Source organism: Cibotium barometz, chromosome 63, assembly GCF_041138505.1.
Source record: "Cibotium barometz isolate CiBa-2024 chromosome 63, ASM4113850v1, whole genome shotgun sequence".
Lineage (NCBI taxonomy): Eukaryota > Viridiplantae > Streptophyta > Polypodiopsida > Cyatheales > Cibotiaceae > Cibotium > Cibotium barometz.
In genome coordinates, this window is record NC_141108.1 from 10,138,990 (window position 1) to 10,155,183 (window position 16,194).

A 16,194-nucleotide genomic window follows, 5' to 3' on the forward strand; every position below is an offset into this window, starting at 1 on the left:
TAGAACACCTCCCAATTTTTTGCGCGACAGAAAATGAAAAATTTTCCAGACTTTTTTTTGCACCCCTTTATCCGGTGCAGTGGCGGTCTTTATGGTGCGGTGTGTGGGTCTCTCTGCGCGGTGCGCTGTTCATGCACAACCGCCTTCTTTTATTTTATTTTTTTCTTTTTTGAAGTGCGTGTGCAGTGAACTCAATGCGTGTGCAGCTATGAGATTTGTAGCGAGTTCAATGCGTGTGCAACTGTGAGATTTGCAGCGAATTTGAAATGTTCAATCTGCATGTGTGTGTACAGATTTCAATTTCTCTACAGGTGCAGGTTTAACAGAGAACTAAAATGCTCAAAATTAAAGATGCAGAAAACTAAACTAAGCTAAGAACAGAAAATAAAACGAACATGCAGAAAATTAAAACTATAAAAATTAACCTCAGACAGCAAAAATTATCCTCAAACAGAATGACAGAAATGCAAATCAGGCCTCTCTCTTTCGCACACAAATTGAAATTGGCAGGTTTAGCGCCTACCTCCAATCCTTCCCGTGTGTTGAATCCTTGTCCTAACCTCAAGGGAGAGGCGTAGCTAGCCAATCGCACTCAAATTGCAAGACAATAAAGAGAATTTAACAATAGATTAGTCTTAAATAAGTACCAAAATTAGTCCCAAAGCCTGCTCTCCTATCCAACGGTTTTGCAGCCAATTGGAGCTTAACAAGGAGTGGTAGTGTGTGTATGGTTCTTAACTAATGTAGGCACTCGTTCCCCGGTAGCGGCACCATTGTAGAGCGGTTCTCTCTATCGTCGTGCAATATAGTGCTCACAGAGTACTACCGATCAACAAATGTGTTGAGAAACACAATGTTAATCCGAGGACTCGACCCGATTAGTGCATGAAGGCTTATCCCTTCTTGCGGGAGAGCTCACATACACGAACCACCACTTGACGATTCAACCATTCAGCACCTCAATCAATCTCTCAATCCCTTAAATCCACTACACTAATCAAGAGAACAAGCAATGCATGGAAATCTCTTAATCCCATTCAAACATTGATTAAATCTTAGCTTTCCCTAATGCTAGCAAACCCATAAGTGTGCATCTACTAACCCACAAGCTTAAGCAAGCATAGAATGTAACATTCACAAACCCACAAGCTCATAGAGAGAGTCTATCCATGAATAACTCATTGCCAATGAAGTGGGCAAGAGCTTGCATCAATGGAGACTACACACACACACTACAAGCATGCATACACAAGAGAAAGAAGAAGCATTCAACTAATCATAGATTAATCTACTTCAATGATGCTAAAACAGATTAAGAGAAAGAAGTGGAGCTATACTCATTGGAGCTTGATGCTCATTAGAGTACAATAGAGAGAGTTAGAGAGTTGCCATAGCTTGAGAGCTCAAGAGCTTCACTCAATAGCTTATGAGAATGGCCAAAAAACGTCCTCTTTCTTTAGCTAACATCTCTTTTATAGAGATATCACTAACCCTAGACCTCTTTCACACATGGGCAGATAACCCCATAAGTGAGCCTTGCTTAATACACTTAGAACTCTCATTTAGAACCCACATTGGCCTAAAACGATTTACATTACACTTCGGCACAAAAATATGGAAAAATTATGTGCGTCTTCATGTTCCCATGGCTACAATCCCGCTCTCTCGCATTAATTACTTCCGGCCTCCTTCCATAATCTGTGTTCCCGTGAGTGAACAGTCACCCAAGTAGATATTCAATAACTAGGTAGAGAGCAAGGAGGGAGATATGGAAATATCAACCTTCACTTCATGCCACATGCATGCAAGAGGGACTTGGTAGAGAGCAAAGAGATGGGAGAGAAGGAAAGAAGTTAGAGCATCACCATCCCTACAAGCACACGCCAACAATCAAGCATGCAAGCACAACAAGCAAGCATACATCCACAAGCTCTCATGAGAGTGAGAGAGAGAGAGGCAAAACTCAAAGAGATGGGAGAGAAGGAGAGAAGTTAGAGCATCACCATTCCTACAAGCACACACCAACAATCAAGCATGCAAGCACAACAAGCAAGCATACATCCACAAGCTCTCATGAGAGTGAGAGAGAGAGAGAGGCAAAACTCAAATGAGACTAATGGGATTATCCCTTTTCATATTTCATCAAATGTCTTATATACAAGAGCTCATAGTTTACAATGGTCAGCCACCCCAAAACTAGTCCTCATAGTTTTATGTACAATTCTTTCCTATGACTGGCATTACATAAGCCGTAAGCTCGATCATCCCATGTCTCCTATATCATTAAGCTCTTTGCGCGGTTACAAAAGATAGATTACAATGATCATAGCCACGCTTCAAAAGTAATGTTAATAGAGTGGTTAACATAGATGAGCCTTGATGCCCAACACTTTTAAGTTAGGATTCCCTATTCCTCATCATTTCTTTAGGTCTTTTTTATACATTTCTTATTGCCATGTTTGCAATGTACAGGAGCAAGAGATTTTGGGAAATGTAGTTGTTGAACTATATTTAGGAGCAAGATATTTTGCTTTAGTGGCTCGTTATGAGAGCAGATGTGTTGTATGTGTGGAGCCTAAATGAGGCTATTGTAAATGACGTTTTATATACATTGGCTTCATAAAGATCACAAAAAATGAATTTGTATATCTTGCGTTCTTGTATTTGGAAAATAAAAGGTGGATGACATGTTCCATAACGTTGAGACATGTTCACTGCTATTTAAATATATATATATATATATATATATATATATATATATATATATATATATATAGAGAGAGAGAGAGAGAGAGAGAGAGAGATTACAGGGGAGAATGAGAAGGGGGGGATAGAGTTGAAGGGATAGATGGAGGGAGGACATGGGTAGAGAGAGGGAGAGGGATAGACAGCAAAGGGAGAGCATATGGTGGCAGTGAGGGAGAGAGAGGGAAAAGGATAGACAAAGATGGAGAGAGAATGAATGAGAGTGCATGTATAAGGAGGTAGAGAGGGAGTGTGTGTGTGTGTAGAGAGAGAGAGAGAGAGAGAGAGAGAGAGAGAGAGAGAGAGAGAGAGAGAGATAGGGAAGATAGAGACATAAGAGTAGGGCAAGAAAGGAATTGAAGAGAAGAAGAGACGAGAGAGTAGGATAGCAAAGAAATGAGCATAAGATAGGTGGAGAGAGGAGAGAGGGAGAATGACAGACAGAGGTGGAGAGAGCATGCATGAGGGTATGGACTGAAAGAGGTAGAGAGAGAGAGAGAGAGAGAGAGAGAGAGAGAGAGAGAATAGAGGGAGGGGGAGAGAGAGAGTGTAGAGGGACAAGGAGATGGAGAGAGAGTGTTGAGGGAGAGAGAGTGTTGAGGGAGAGGGTGAGGGTGAGGAAGAGGGGGAGAGAGAGAGAGTGTAGAGGGACAAGGAGATGGAGAGAGAGTGTTGAGGGAGAGAGAGTGTTGAGGGAGAGGGTGAGGGTGAGGAAGAGGGATAGATAAAGATAGGGAGAGGGAGAGGGAGAAGGAGTTAGTTGCAATGGATTTAGAAGGGGGGAGGAGGTGGTGAGAAAGTGAGAAATGAGCATAAGATAGGTGGAGAGAGGGGAAGAGGGAGGAAGGGCATGGAGCGAGCACGAGAGAGAGAGAGAGAGAGAGAGAGAGAGAAGAGGGAGAACGTATGGTTTCAGTGAGATGAGAGAGAGAAGGTGGGCTGGGCTGAGTTGAGGTGGAGTCAGGAGGAGGGGGAGGGGGGAGAAGGTGGGCTAGGCTAGGCTAGGCTAGGCTGAGATGAGGTGGAGTAGGGAGGAGGAGGGAGGAGGTGGTGGGTTGGGTTGGGCTAAGGTGGGAGTAGGGAGGAGGGGAGAAGAAAAAGAAGACAAGGGTATAGAGAGAGATTGGTTGTGAAAAAAACCCACTCCAAAGTCCACTCGGAGAAACCCACTTCGTGCTCACACTCAAATAGGCTTATAGGGTGTCATACCATACTTGGACAACATGTCCAAGACATACTACCACTGTCCAAGTCATACTACCTCTATATAAAATCCCATGAGGTGATCTCACCACTTCTATACCACCCAAGAAATACCACAACTCACTCAAATCCATCATCTCAAAACATTTCTTCAAAAAACATCATGACATCATGTATGTTAGTATCACTAGATCACTAGTGTAATCAATTTATCCACATAAATGAGTAATATTATGATCCCTCAATCTATCTTTTTCACATAAAGTAAAAAAATTACATTGGATATCTGAAATATAATGGTAACAAGATACTCCCCAATCTTGTTTGACCATGCTCTAGGTGGCTCCTTAAAGCCATATAAGACTTTGTATAACTTGCACATAAAATATGGGTGTGCATCACTCTGAACCTAGTGGTGGCTGCATTATGTATATATCTTCTTGTAAATCACCATGCAAGAATGCATTATTTATATCCATGTGATAGAAAGACCAGCCCTTTACTTTGTATCCATAACAATGAGCTCTCATGATTTGCCATTTTTTAAAAAAGCCAAAGGCACTAACTCCCATGTTGCATTTGCATCTAATGCTATCATGTTCTCTTCCATGGCATCTTTTTCAGTTTTTTATTTCTAAGTGCTTGCTCAAAAAAAGTAGTCTCCAAATCCTATATTTCTTTAGGGCTATATATCCATCATATCTCAACTTGTCACTAACCCTCATAGACTTGTGTACAAGTGAATCACTACCAGGTATCTTCAAAATAGCCGTGATTCTCCTTGCACCAAGAGTAACCATTGACAAAATTCTAAGCTCCTCATCAAGGCTTTACTTGAGGCCACTAGGGTCACCATTCTCCTCATCAAGGCTTTACTTGAGGCCACTAGGGTCACCATTCTCTTATAAGACCTTCTGCTACTGAGATAGATCAGGCATAAAAGGTTGATTTACCTTTTCCTTCCCTTTGCATGGTATATGTGTAGCTACATCTATTTAGTAGCATCATTACCTCTTACATCTGCTCATCTGTTGCCCTTCAATGGTGCATACTAGCTACTTATCTCATCACAGACAATATCTTTGCTTACTTGCATGTGGGACAACATCATTACTTCTTCATCAAAGATAACATCTTTGCATACTAGCTACTTATCTCATCACAGACAATATCTTTGCTTACTTGCATGTGGGACAACATCATTACTTCTTCTCATCAAAGATAACATCTCTGCTTACTCGTATCTCACAAGTGGTAATGTTATAATATTTATAACCTTTCTACTTCAAAGCATAACTAATGAAGATGCATGTCTCTACCCTTGGATCCAACTTTGTTCTCACTCCATCATAAATGTGCACATATGTAAGACATCCAGAACACTTTCAAGTAAGATACATATGGTTTTATGCTTATAAACTTATGTTCAGGCATGCCATGAAAAACTGCAATAGGGATCTTGTTCATAATGTACATAGCTATTTCTACTATTTCAGCCCAAAAATAATTTGTTATATTCTTTTCAGACATCATGACATGAATAACTTCTGCAATGGGCCTATTTTTTATTTTCTACAACATAATTATATTAGTGAAGTGTATCTATATATATTATCAGCCCCATGAACTCTGGAAAACATGTAATAATATTTTGGGCCTATATAGATTTTAGCCTACTGCATATTTACATTGTATATTCACATGACCAATGCACTTGTGCCATATGTCATTATCTACAATGACACCTAACCCATGCGCAAACATGGCTAGTTTCACCTTAGGCATGTTAACATCCAAGTAAACATCTTGTCATTTTTGTTACCCTTTGCAACCAAGCAGTAATGATCCTACTCAACCATCTATACAACAAAAACCACGTTCTTCATAATATTTTGAACATAAAGTATATTTTCTAACAAGTAATTTATTTTTCCATCGTGCATAGACAATAGAACTTTACCACCATGCATAATGTGATGCATAATATCATCACTTATTTCTACATAGCCTAGTTTTTTCATGTTTTGCATATCTCTAAACCACTCACCATGATTGGTCATGTGATTAGAGGCATCAAAATCCATATACCAAATATCTCCCGATCTTAACACGTCTCTTCTCATGGACCTGAGCATGTGTTGCATCACAAACAAACAACTTCTCACTTTTATCATCACCCTATTTACTTGATGATGCACATAGCTACCTTGTTGTAAGTTTCCACTTTTGATATCATTCTGCTTTTTATAGTAGTTCTTTGGCACGTGATCTATTTTGCCATAGTAATAACACTATGATTTTTTATTTTGATTCAACCACCTCGACCTCTCTAGCTTCCCCTGCGTATAAAGTCTCTAGCTCGGCCAATAACCACCTTGTCCTCTCTAGCTCCCATTGTCTCTAAAGTGGCCTCTTCTTCCACTTTTTTGTACAATACATTCATATTGTTGTTGTTTCCCATGGCTTTTATTTCCAAAATGGCCTACATTTTGGCCTCTAGATGATGATCTACCTCTACCTCTACATGTATCTGAGTAGAAGGCATTCTCATGTGAATTTTCAGAGGATGAACCTCCCCCAATATTATTCATCTCCTCATGAATTCTCGAAGAGCAATTAGTTTCTAAAAATTAAAAAAGTTTTCTTAAACTCCAATAGAGCTATAAAACTAGTTGTATTCCTTGCCAAGTTTATTCAAGGTCACCAACACCATATCATCATCTATGGGTGATCTAATAGAATAAATAGCATCTATTGCAATCCCTTTAACCTTCACTGAGTAACCATTTATATTCAGTTTTCCTCTACTCACATTATGCAACTCTTTCTTTAGCTGTATCTTTCAAGCTTGAGTATTTGTGTTGTACACGAAGGCCTCCCAAGCCTTCTTAGACATTTATGTATCATGTATTTACATATAATCACAGAGTCTGTCACACTAATAGATAACCAATACAGCACCTTCTTGGCTCTTTCATGCCATGCTTTATGTACCTACACCTATTAAGGAGTGGAATTTTCTTCTCTAATCTCTGTAAGATTCCTCCTCAGCTTGAATAATGAATAAGCTTTTACCTCAATCCCCTGTAATCATTCCCTATTTTAGAATACAAGAAAATATTGTTTTTCCTTGTTTTTGCCTAGAGAGAAGAAAAATTCTAGAGAGAGGTAATTCAATATTGAGATATTTTGGATATAAAAATTCTCCTAATATCTAAAATATATTTTCCTAAAATAGAAGTTCAAAATAAATTCTCCAAGGTGCTTTAGGAATCAATTAAAAATGATATAAGGGACCTTAGCCTAAGGGTCTATATTTTCAGAAATTTCTGGATTATGGTCCAATTAAGATTCCTATGGGCCAATAAGATTAATCCAAGTGGTGGGATGAGATAAATCTAATGAATAAAAGAAAATACCCAAAAATGAGTAAATTCTCACATAAGATGAAGAGTTGACTGAGTATTATTAGTTAAAATTAAGAGATATTAATATAAAAAATGAGATATTTTAGAGAAATGATGAATTTTTGACACCTTGGTAACGAGAGGGGAACATTTGAGGTAGGCACCTCTTTCACATGTGTGGAAGAGTTTTTTAATTCAAAAAATTGTGATATTTTTATCTCTCCTCTCTCCTGGATCAAATTGGATCAAAAGGGGAGCCAAATTGGTCCAAATCTTGTCCAAATTGAGTCAAACTAAAGCTGGAAAATTCTAGAACCTAGTTGGACTTAGTTAGTGGCCTCCCTCACCTATAAATAGACCCTCATTATTTTGTATTCTCATCTCTGAGCTATACCATGCTAGTATTACATTAAAATAATCATATTTTCTATTATCCTTTAATTTTCCTCTACTTTTGGGGAGTTTGGAGCTTCTCTCAAACGACTTCTCAAATGACTTCTCTTCTCAATCCCTCTCAAGCTTGAGAAGTTTTCTAAATGATTGTTTTAAATTCAAATCAAGCTTTCCCTAAGAACCCTAATGTTTAATTAACAAAAAAAATTAATTATTATGCTTATTTAGAATGCTTTCTTCTGTATATATCTCTCTCAAAAAGAAAAGTCATCTCTTTGACTAATTCTTTAGCAAATGAATGCTTCTCATTGATAATTTCTTAGTTCAAAACCAAACTCTAGGCTTAATAAGCTAAATATTAAGAAAAATGGTATTTTCATGATTTTGTGTTAACAAAATAATGGTTAATTTCTTTAGATTATTTATAAGTAGTTAAAAACTACTTTAATTGATTCTAAATGAGAAAGAGATAATCCTATCAAATTGAAAAAAGAGGAGTAAAGGAATTAGCTTAATCTAGGATAATCATAATTAAGTTTCTAATTATGGTTAAAATTATGATTAAAATTCATAGTTTAGATTTAAGCTAAAAAAATAAATCTTCTATCATATTTTCATTGTAATTTTTTATTCTTTTAGAAAAATTAAAAATTATCAGTAATAGCAGCAAAGCTATGGTAAAATTTTTAGAAAATAATACAGATCTTATTTTTATGCATAATGCTAAAAGAGGACTTCCTACCATATTCTAGGATTGGACATCCTATGCAAAAAGAATGATTTTCATCATATTCATATGGGAAAAATTTTTTTAGTATTTATGCATAAATATTTAATTAAAAGAAAAGAGAAATTTTTGGTAAATTTATTTTTATGTGAAAAGAGAAATTCCCATGATAATTGAGATCCAAGTAATTAAATGGTAAAAGATGAATTTTTGGCATATTGAAAATAATGGATATTCTTATTTAATTTTAAAAAGAGAAATTTTAGATAAATTTATTTTATGTATAAGAGTTTTTAAATGATAAAAGAGAAATTCCCATGAGATTCAGAATTCAATCATTTAAATACAAAAGGAGGAATTTTAAGCATATTAAAAAAATGGATATTTGTAATTAATTAAAAGAGAAAATTTTATGGTATTTTAAGTAAAAAAAGGTTTAAATTAATTTTAATGACAAAAGAGGAATTTTCACCATAATTCCACCTAGAAAATTAGGGTTGATAATTAAATTGGTGGAAAGAATATTCTTGGATATTCTTATGTGGATAAATCACCAAATTAATATTTACCCAAAATTGGATTAATGGAAGAAGAGTATTTTTATAAAATCCCGATATTCTCCTATAGAACAATTTCTTAATCTATTGTGGTTATGAAGGAATGAATTTCATAAAGTTAGAATTTCCTGTTAGAAGTTCAATAGATGTTTATCTGAATCCTTAGGAATCAAAGTTAAAAGTAAATCGAATAATTTTGGTTAGACCACGACTGTGAGAATGGCGCGACCACCAGTAAACTACTTGCCCATTTCTTGAATCTGAATCAAGCAAAAACCTCGAGAACAATTCCAATTCTTGACATAGAATAGACTACCGTTGAATTAGCGTAATTTTTCCTTAACCGAAATCACCAAGAATCTAGTTGGAAATTCAATCAAATGATGGGTAGATTACCCTGATGAGAGATCAATGATTCTCATTAAGAAAATTTGGATTGTGGAAAAAGGGTTTTCTGGAACCAATCTTGAATCGGGAATTCTACTTGCATAGAACCTCTGTTTTCTTTTAAAGGATTGTTTTACGCCAGAATGCTAGAGGAAGCATTTAGTATGTGTTTAACTAAGAAGAGACTCGTTGCAATAGCTGGCGGGGAGTCATCGAGGGACATTGCTCGCGAGGTAAAGCCTACCGAGGTCTTGACCAGCCTCGATATGGTTAAAATTGTACGCTTCCGTACGATGGGCGAGGACTGACAAAGAGGTCCTTGAGTGAAGTGCTAGGACACCTAAGTAGGATCCTAGAGGGTTCTGACCAGGTGATGCACGGGCTCGCGGTTGCTAGGACACCCATGCATATGTCGAGGAAGATACAGATGAACTGAAAAGAATTACTTTTGTGAACTCAATTTTGATATTGGATCTTGTTGGATGACCAGCTAGTCTTCAATAGAGAGTCTGGATGATAATTTTTGTAAATCAATGGACTCAATATTTTGGAGGATTATGATCAGTAATACTATGATTTCATTGAAAGATTGTTTAAAGATAGCGGAATTTGTTAAAATGGTAATTTCATATTAGGTGTGTAAGTGGTATGACTACCTTGAATTTTGTTTGAAGCGTCGGCTAGGGGGCCTGGGAACTCTTTTCCTCGGTACCCAGGCAAAACATAACCAAATTTTTACAAAGGAATCCCACCAATACAGTGGTTGGGTGGTTGGCTATCGGGGGATTCCTCCGATAGAAATAGTTATGATTAAGTTACGTTAGTTAGATTAAGTCCTAGGAAGACTTTTGTTCTGTGGGAGGGAATCAGCGACCTGTGCCTCGCAAAAGAAGGAAAAAAGTGGTGATTCTATGGACCAAGTGCAAGTCTCTTCCTTGATCTGACCATGTGACTTTCGGGTTCGATCGGATCAGTTTGGTTAGTTAAGACTTTGACTCGTTAGATCAATTCTCTCGTTAGATGATTTTCTTGGTGGAATCGTCCGTGCCTTTCGGGCGAGGGAAGTTTTTTCCGGGTTCGGTTTCGGAGGAACCACTGGGCTAGTCTCTTGTCCGGATATCCGTGGGCGAGGCCCCGAGTGTGGATCCCTGTCCCACATGAGAGAGTGATGTTGATTCCGTCGCCAGCTCCCTCGGAAGGGGCATTCGCGGAGGGGGCAGGGGTCTCACAATCTCTATCTTCTTTTATCACCTATGATGAACTCTTAATATTATTTTCCCAATAAGGAAATTAGTCATCTTAAACTTCCATGCTTGGAAGTTATTCTTGTCTAGCTTCTCTAAATAGTGCTTGTAAAAACTTTTGTGGCTGTAGCAAGTCTGTAATATTTAATAGAGCAGTATTGTACACTTATTATACTACAACAATTGTATATGAAATAGTCACAAAAGCATACATCCACACTAATAACATGTAACCTTTAATACAGCAATACCGTACACTTCTTATACTATAACAATTGTATATGAAATAGTCACATAAACATATATCCACACTAACAACCTACAAATCTTAGATTTTCTACACGGACCGTTCTGCAACCGAATTTCTACTGCAACTTTGCACCCAACTAAAAATTGGACATACACAATTAAAATCGACACTTCATAGAGAGTGCCTGCTTGGAAAACTTACAGAGCCAAAATAGGGCCAAAAACATGCCCGATCCAAATTATCAGCATGAAGCAAGTGAAGAGGACGAGGAATCAGATGATGATCACTTGGAATCAGATGAGGAATCAGATGATGATCACTTGGAATCAGATGATAAAGATCACTTGAAATCTGATGAGGATCACTTGGAATCAGATGATAAAGATCACTTGAAATCTGATGAGGATTCCAGTTAGACACCTCTTCATACCTCTTCATTGTAAAAAAATTATGTATATATGGCCAAAGGCCCAACAATTTCTGAAATATAATAACTTTTTAGGCTCAATTGCATTCTCCACAATGTATGTGTCTCTTATATTTGTGTTTGTGTTACAAATCTGAAACTGTGACTCTGTTTTAATTTTTTTTCTTAAGAGTTGGGGCAGACTAGGGAGTCCTGTGCAGACTCCCAGTCTGCCCCAGCTTTTTTTTTTGTTGTGCAAAGTATTCGCTATTTAGAAAATAGAAGTCGCTTCTCAGCGAAAATAGCAACAAAATATCACTGCTCAGTAGCAATATTTTGCTACTGAGCAGCGAACTTGTTGCACCAAAAATAGCAGTGTTTTTAGCAGCAAAAATGGCCCGACACCTAGCTACCCTTTTGGTTATAAAAACGCTGCTATTTTTGCTGCTAGACCCTCATTCTGTTGTAGTGGTGTTACTCAAAAATCAAAGAGAAAAAGAGATAAAAATACCCTTACTTGTGTACCACTCGCTTCTTTACTTGCCTTGGATGAAAAGCATTCGTTTCCTTGTTTGCCTTGGAGGAAAAGAGATAAAAATACCATTACCTACATACCGCTTGCTTCCTTGCTTATCTTGGAGGAAAATAGATGAAAATACCCTGTGTACCACTCGCTTCCTTGCTTGCCTTGTTCTTGACTTTTACTTGTCTCCTTAGCTCTCACATGTGCCAAATCTCTAATATCATAAAGGAAATATAGGTGAGAGAGACAGCTCTAGTTCCTTGCAAGCAAACACACACACACACACACACACACACACACGTGCGCATGCGCAAGACAGAAGAGAGAGATGGATGGTTGAATTTTTTTCATAGTGTGAACCCGACAATATGAGCTGGCACTATAAATATGCTATACTATAGTAATCCAAATGTGTTTGTTGCATAGCCTATCATCCACCATTGGTATCATATTAACCATAATCTTGTACGGTGTGAGAGGAATCTTGAGCACAACCTAAACATGATGTATAGGTAGATGAAATGTACATAAGATGGTGTGTAAGGATCCTAAATGATAAAAATGAAATGTACGGATCCTAAATGATAAAAATGATGCGGGGTAGATGAAATGTATAGGTAGATGAAATGTACATAAGATGGTGTGTAAGGATCCTAAATGATAAAAATGAAATGTACATAAGATGGTGTGTAAGGATCCTAAATGATAAAAATGATGCGGGGTAGACAAGTGTATGTGCACAGATGCGAAATGAGAAAGGAAATAGCATGGGCCATCGCTCGAGGAAAGCGGGCGGTGCTATTTTTTGGAAGAATCAAGTTGGCGACGGGTTGAAGAAACCAGCAGTCTAGTTTAGGCAAGTTAAATTATAGGAGGACAATGCTCGTGAGAATTATTTAAGGATGAACTAGTGATGTTCCAAAGTTTATAACATGTATAAGATTATTTCTTTTGGCCTAGTTTGCATTAGAGATAATAGATGTGTTAGAAATTATTATCTTGCTCTCTTTGTGTACATGTGACTTCACATGGAACTCCACTAACACTAGTACATGATCATAATTCTTTCTTTGAAAAGTTGTACAAAATCCAAAGTCCTGCCTAGTTTAAAGGCCTTCTTTATGGCCTTAAGTAATAGCATATGACCTTTCCCCAATAATGTCATTTGACATTAACTCACCCATGACTTGAACTTTTTATTTTGATTCTTAAAGAGAGAGTTATAGAGTGAATTAGTTAAACTCATGTTTTCATCTTATCAATCAAGATTGTTGAATTGATGCTAGTCATTCATTATATTCATGTTTATAATATGTTTAAATTTTGGATGTATTAAACGTCAATCAGGATTGACTTTTGATGGTACTTTGTCGTTATCAAAGTTGTAATATACAAAAATAGTTCTATGTAAATATGCACACAAAAACAGAGATTTATGTGAATATGCACACAAATAGGTAGCTATAAGAAAACTTATTAAATTGATTAGCTAGATTTTTAAAAGAGTCTATGGGATGGGTGGTATTAATCATTTATAGACATTTATAAGAATGTTTTTATAAATAGGTTGATCTTGGTGACCATAGAAACCGCATCCCTCGATCCTCGAGACTTTTAAACAATGTGCCTTTTATCTTATATGATCTCTTTCACCTCATTATATTAGGAGGGTCTAAGGGCCACTTGGGTAGTAGGTTTGAATTTTTCCAATTTTTTTAAATAAAAAAAGGAACATGGTTTTAAAAATCAAACATTTTTCCGCTTGGGCAATATACTAGTGTTGAATATTTTTTATTTAAAAAAAATAGGCTACCACGTAATTAGGCCAATGGGGGGGGTGGACGTGGAAGCAAACAATTGGCTTGGTTACGTTTATATGGGGAGACCTTAGAAATCGATGTTGATAAGCCTACAAACCATAATCAGAATCATTTAATTTATAATGTTCGTGTTCGACTGGCTCTCTGGCATCCTCATCAATCTGGGCCTCTTGCGAAAGGAGGCCAAAATTCTGTTCCTGGGTCTCGACAACTCGGGAAAGACCACCCTCCTCCACATGCTCAAAGACGATGTCACAATCTCACACAAATTTTTATTTATTTTTCCTTCAACACATTCATACCATAATTCTAATCCTCTCTAGCTTAATCTAACAGCCTCATTCTCTGAAAATATGAAAGAACAATCCGGATTAGCATGATAATATGGACTGATTAGAATCTCATCAATCTGATTATACATTTGATATACGGCTTCTAACAACCTAATTTTGAACCTTTTTTTTGTTAAATCACTTTATTTTATTTTGTTCGGTTTTGTTTAAAACCCCTTCTCCCAAAATGAGCTGATTTTTTTTTAATGATCTTTTTGTTAAATCACTTTACTTTGGAGGAGCTTTTTTTTTTGGGTTAAATCACTTTATTGTTCCCCCTCCCAATGAGCTGATTTTTTAAATGGTTGTTTTGTTAAATCACTTTATTTTGGATGAGCTTTTTTTGTTAAATCGCTTTATTTTGTTTTGTTTAAAATTTGTGTTTGATAGAGGGTTGTTTTCCCCCTAATGAACTAATTTTTTTAAATGGTTTTTATTTTCTTTTTTCAGAAATTATCCCAATGCCCACCTACACAGCATCCAACTTCAGAGGAATTGATCATGGGCAAAATTAAGTTTAAAGCATTTGATTTGGGAGGCCATATGATTGCAAGGAGAGTGTGGAAGGATTATTTTCCCAAGGTATGGGGAAAGCATATGTTAAATTCCTTACATGGTTCTCAAAAAATTGAGTTCAAAGACTCCAAAATATGTTTACACTATAGATGAAGCTTAATAAAACCATTAACAAACTTTGCCTTATCTACACAATGAAATGCCCTCATGTTTACACTCTAGATGAACATTAATAAAACCATTAATAAACTTTACCTCATCTACACACTCAATGGTAATTCCACTAAAAGCCATCCATGATTTCTTCTCGTGTTAGATGCTAATGAAGCTTGTTGAGATGAGGCTATTAGGTTTCAGATCACACATATTGGATAGATCCCAAGTCCCTACGTTTGTCTTTACTGACACATTTTGGGGCCCACAATAGCCGGATAATATTTTGTGTAATGTGGAAGGGTTGAGAATTTTGGAGGAATTTTGAAAATATGTGTGTAGGAGGGAGCTAATTTGTGTACCTTGAGATCTATCCATCCACCACTTATTCTAATGTGTCTTCTTAAGTGCAATATTTTCAACATGCAAGATGTTTTATATATGCAAGGGTTGTGAGATGTGTGTTTCTCATGTGTACGTTATTTTATGTGATTGCAATGTTGTAGGTGGACATAGTGATATACATAGTGGATGCGAATGACAAGGAGAGGTTTCAAGAGGCAAGGAGAGAGTTAGATGCCTTACTTATGGATGAAGCAATAGCAAATGTGCCTTTCTTGGTTCTAGGCAACAAGATTGATATGCCTCATGCAGCTTCAGAGCAAGAGCTTAGGTATCACTTGGGTCTTCATAATACCACTGGCAAAGGCAAGGTTGATCCTCCACATGTGCCCTCGCACATCCGTCCCATTGAGCTCTTCATGTGTAGCATTGCAAGAAGAGTGGGCTATGGAGATGGTATAAAGTGGGTTTCCAAATACATTGGATGAGCAAATTTAACATAACCTTAGTAGACTTCCACATGCACATAATTTTCATGGACTATAGTGTTATTTTGTGCCTTTTCATGTAATATATTTCTATTCAACATTAAGTAAATTATTTTCAGCATAATAGGTAAAGGGATTGTATCTTGTATCATCTTCTTCATTACTTTCTATGCTTTTATAATCTTCTTCATTACTTCCTATGCTTGTAGAGTCTTGATAAGCAAGTATCATCTTCTTCATTACTTCATATACCCCTATAAGTCAATTTCTTGGTTTTTAAAAGAAGTATTTGAAATTCTTTTCTCATATAACAAGGAATTTTTATTGCTTCAAGTCTAAATCACCTTTGATGTAAAATATAATAACTGGATGCATAGTATCAAAATCAAGTAAAACAACCTTATGATCACTTTTGATACAACTATTATGTAGGATTTTGGAAATTTCCATGCTCAAGACAAATTTTTAGTATTTTGGGATGGTTTTCTTATGAGTAATTTTCTCGTTTTTGGAAGTTGGTAGGCAAGGCTTAGCTTAGTTAGTGCAAATATGCACCTTCATCAAGTGACTTGTGTATTTAACATAAGTTTATTAAGGCAATGTCAAATCCTATTAGGGGCATCAAGGTTGCAAAGTTAAGATATTCAACACTTTGGAGGACTAGTAGATGAGTGGAGCAAGCTTGAGGCTATATCAACTAG

The 16,194-nt window shown here is 36.6% G+C and overlaps 1 protein-coding gene across 1 annotated transcript; it reads left to right on the forward strand.

The window, feature by feature from the left end:
• Nucleotides 1-13,736: 13,736 nt before the first annotated feature.
• LOC147603661 (small COPII coat GTPase SAR1A-like) lies at nucleotides 13,737-15,638 on the forward strand. The gene is made up of 3 exons (XM_086795939.1): nucleotides 13,737-13,913; nucleotides 14,445-14,576; nucleotides 15,170-15,638. Exons 1-3 carry the CDS (start codon nucleotides 13,785-13,787, stop codon nucleotides 15,491-15,493), a joined length of 585 nt encoding a protein of 194 aa, XP_086652065.1. The 5' UTR covers nucleotides 13,737-13,784; the 3' UTR covers nucleotides 15,494-15,638.
• Nucleotides 15,639-16,194: the final 556 nt, after the last annotated feature.

Bases quoted from the DNA above. Each gene is read 5' to 3' on its own strand.
- LOC147603661 (XM_086795939.1), top strand. From the start codon at position 13,785: ATGTTCGTGTTCGACTGGCTCTCTGGCATCCTCATCAATCTGGGCCTC. The intron at 13,914-14,444 runs GTCACAATCTCA...TTCTTTTTTCAG, and splicing joins TCCACATGCTCAAAGACGAT to AAATTATCCCAATGCCCACC. The intron at 14,577-15,169 runs GTATGGGGAAAG...GCAATGTTGTAG, and splicing joins GGAAGGATTATTTTCCCAAG to GTGGACATAGTGATATACAT.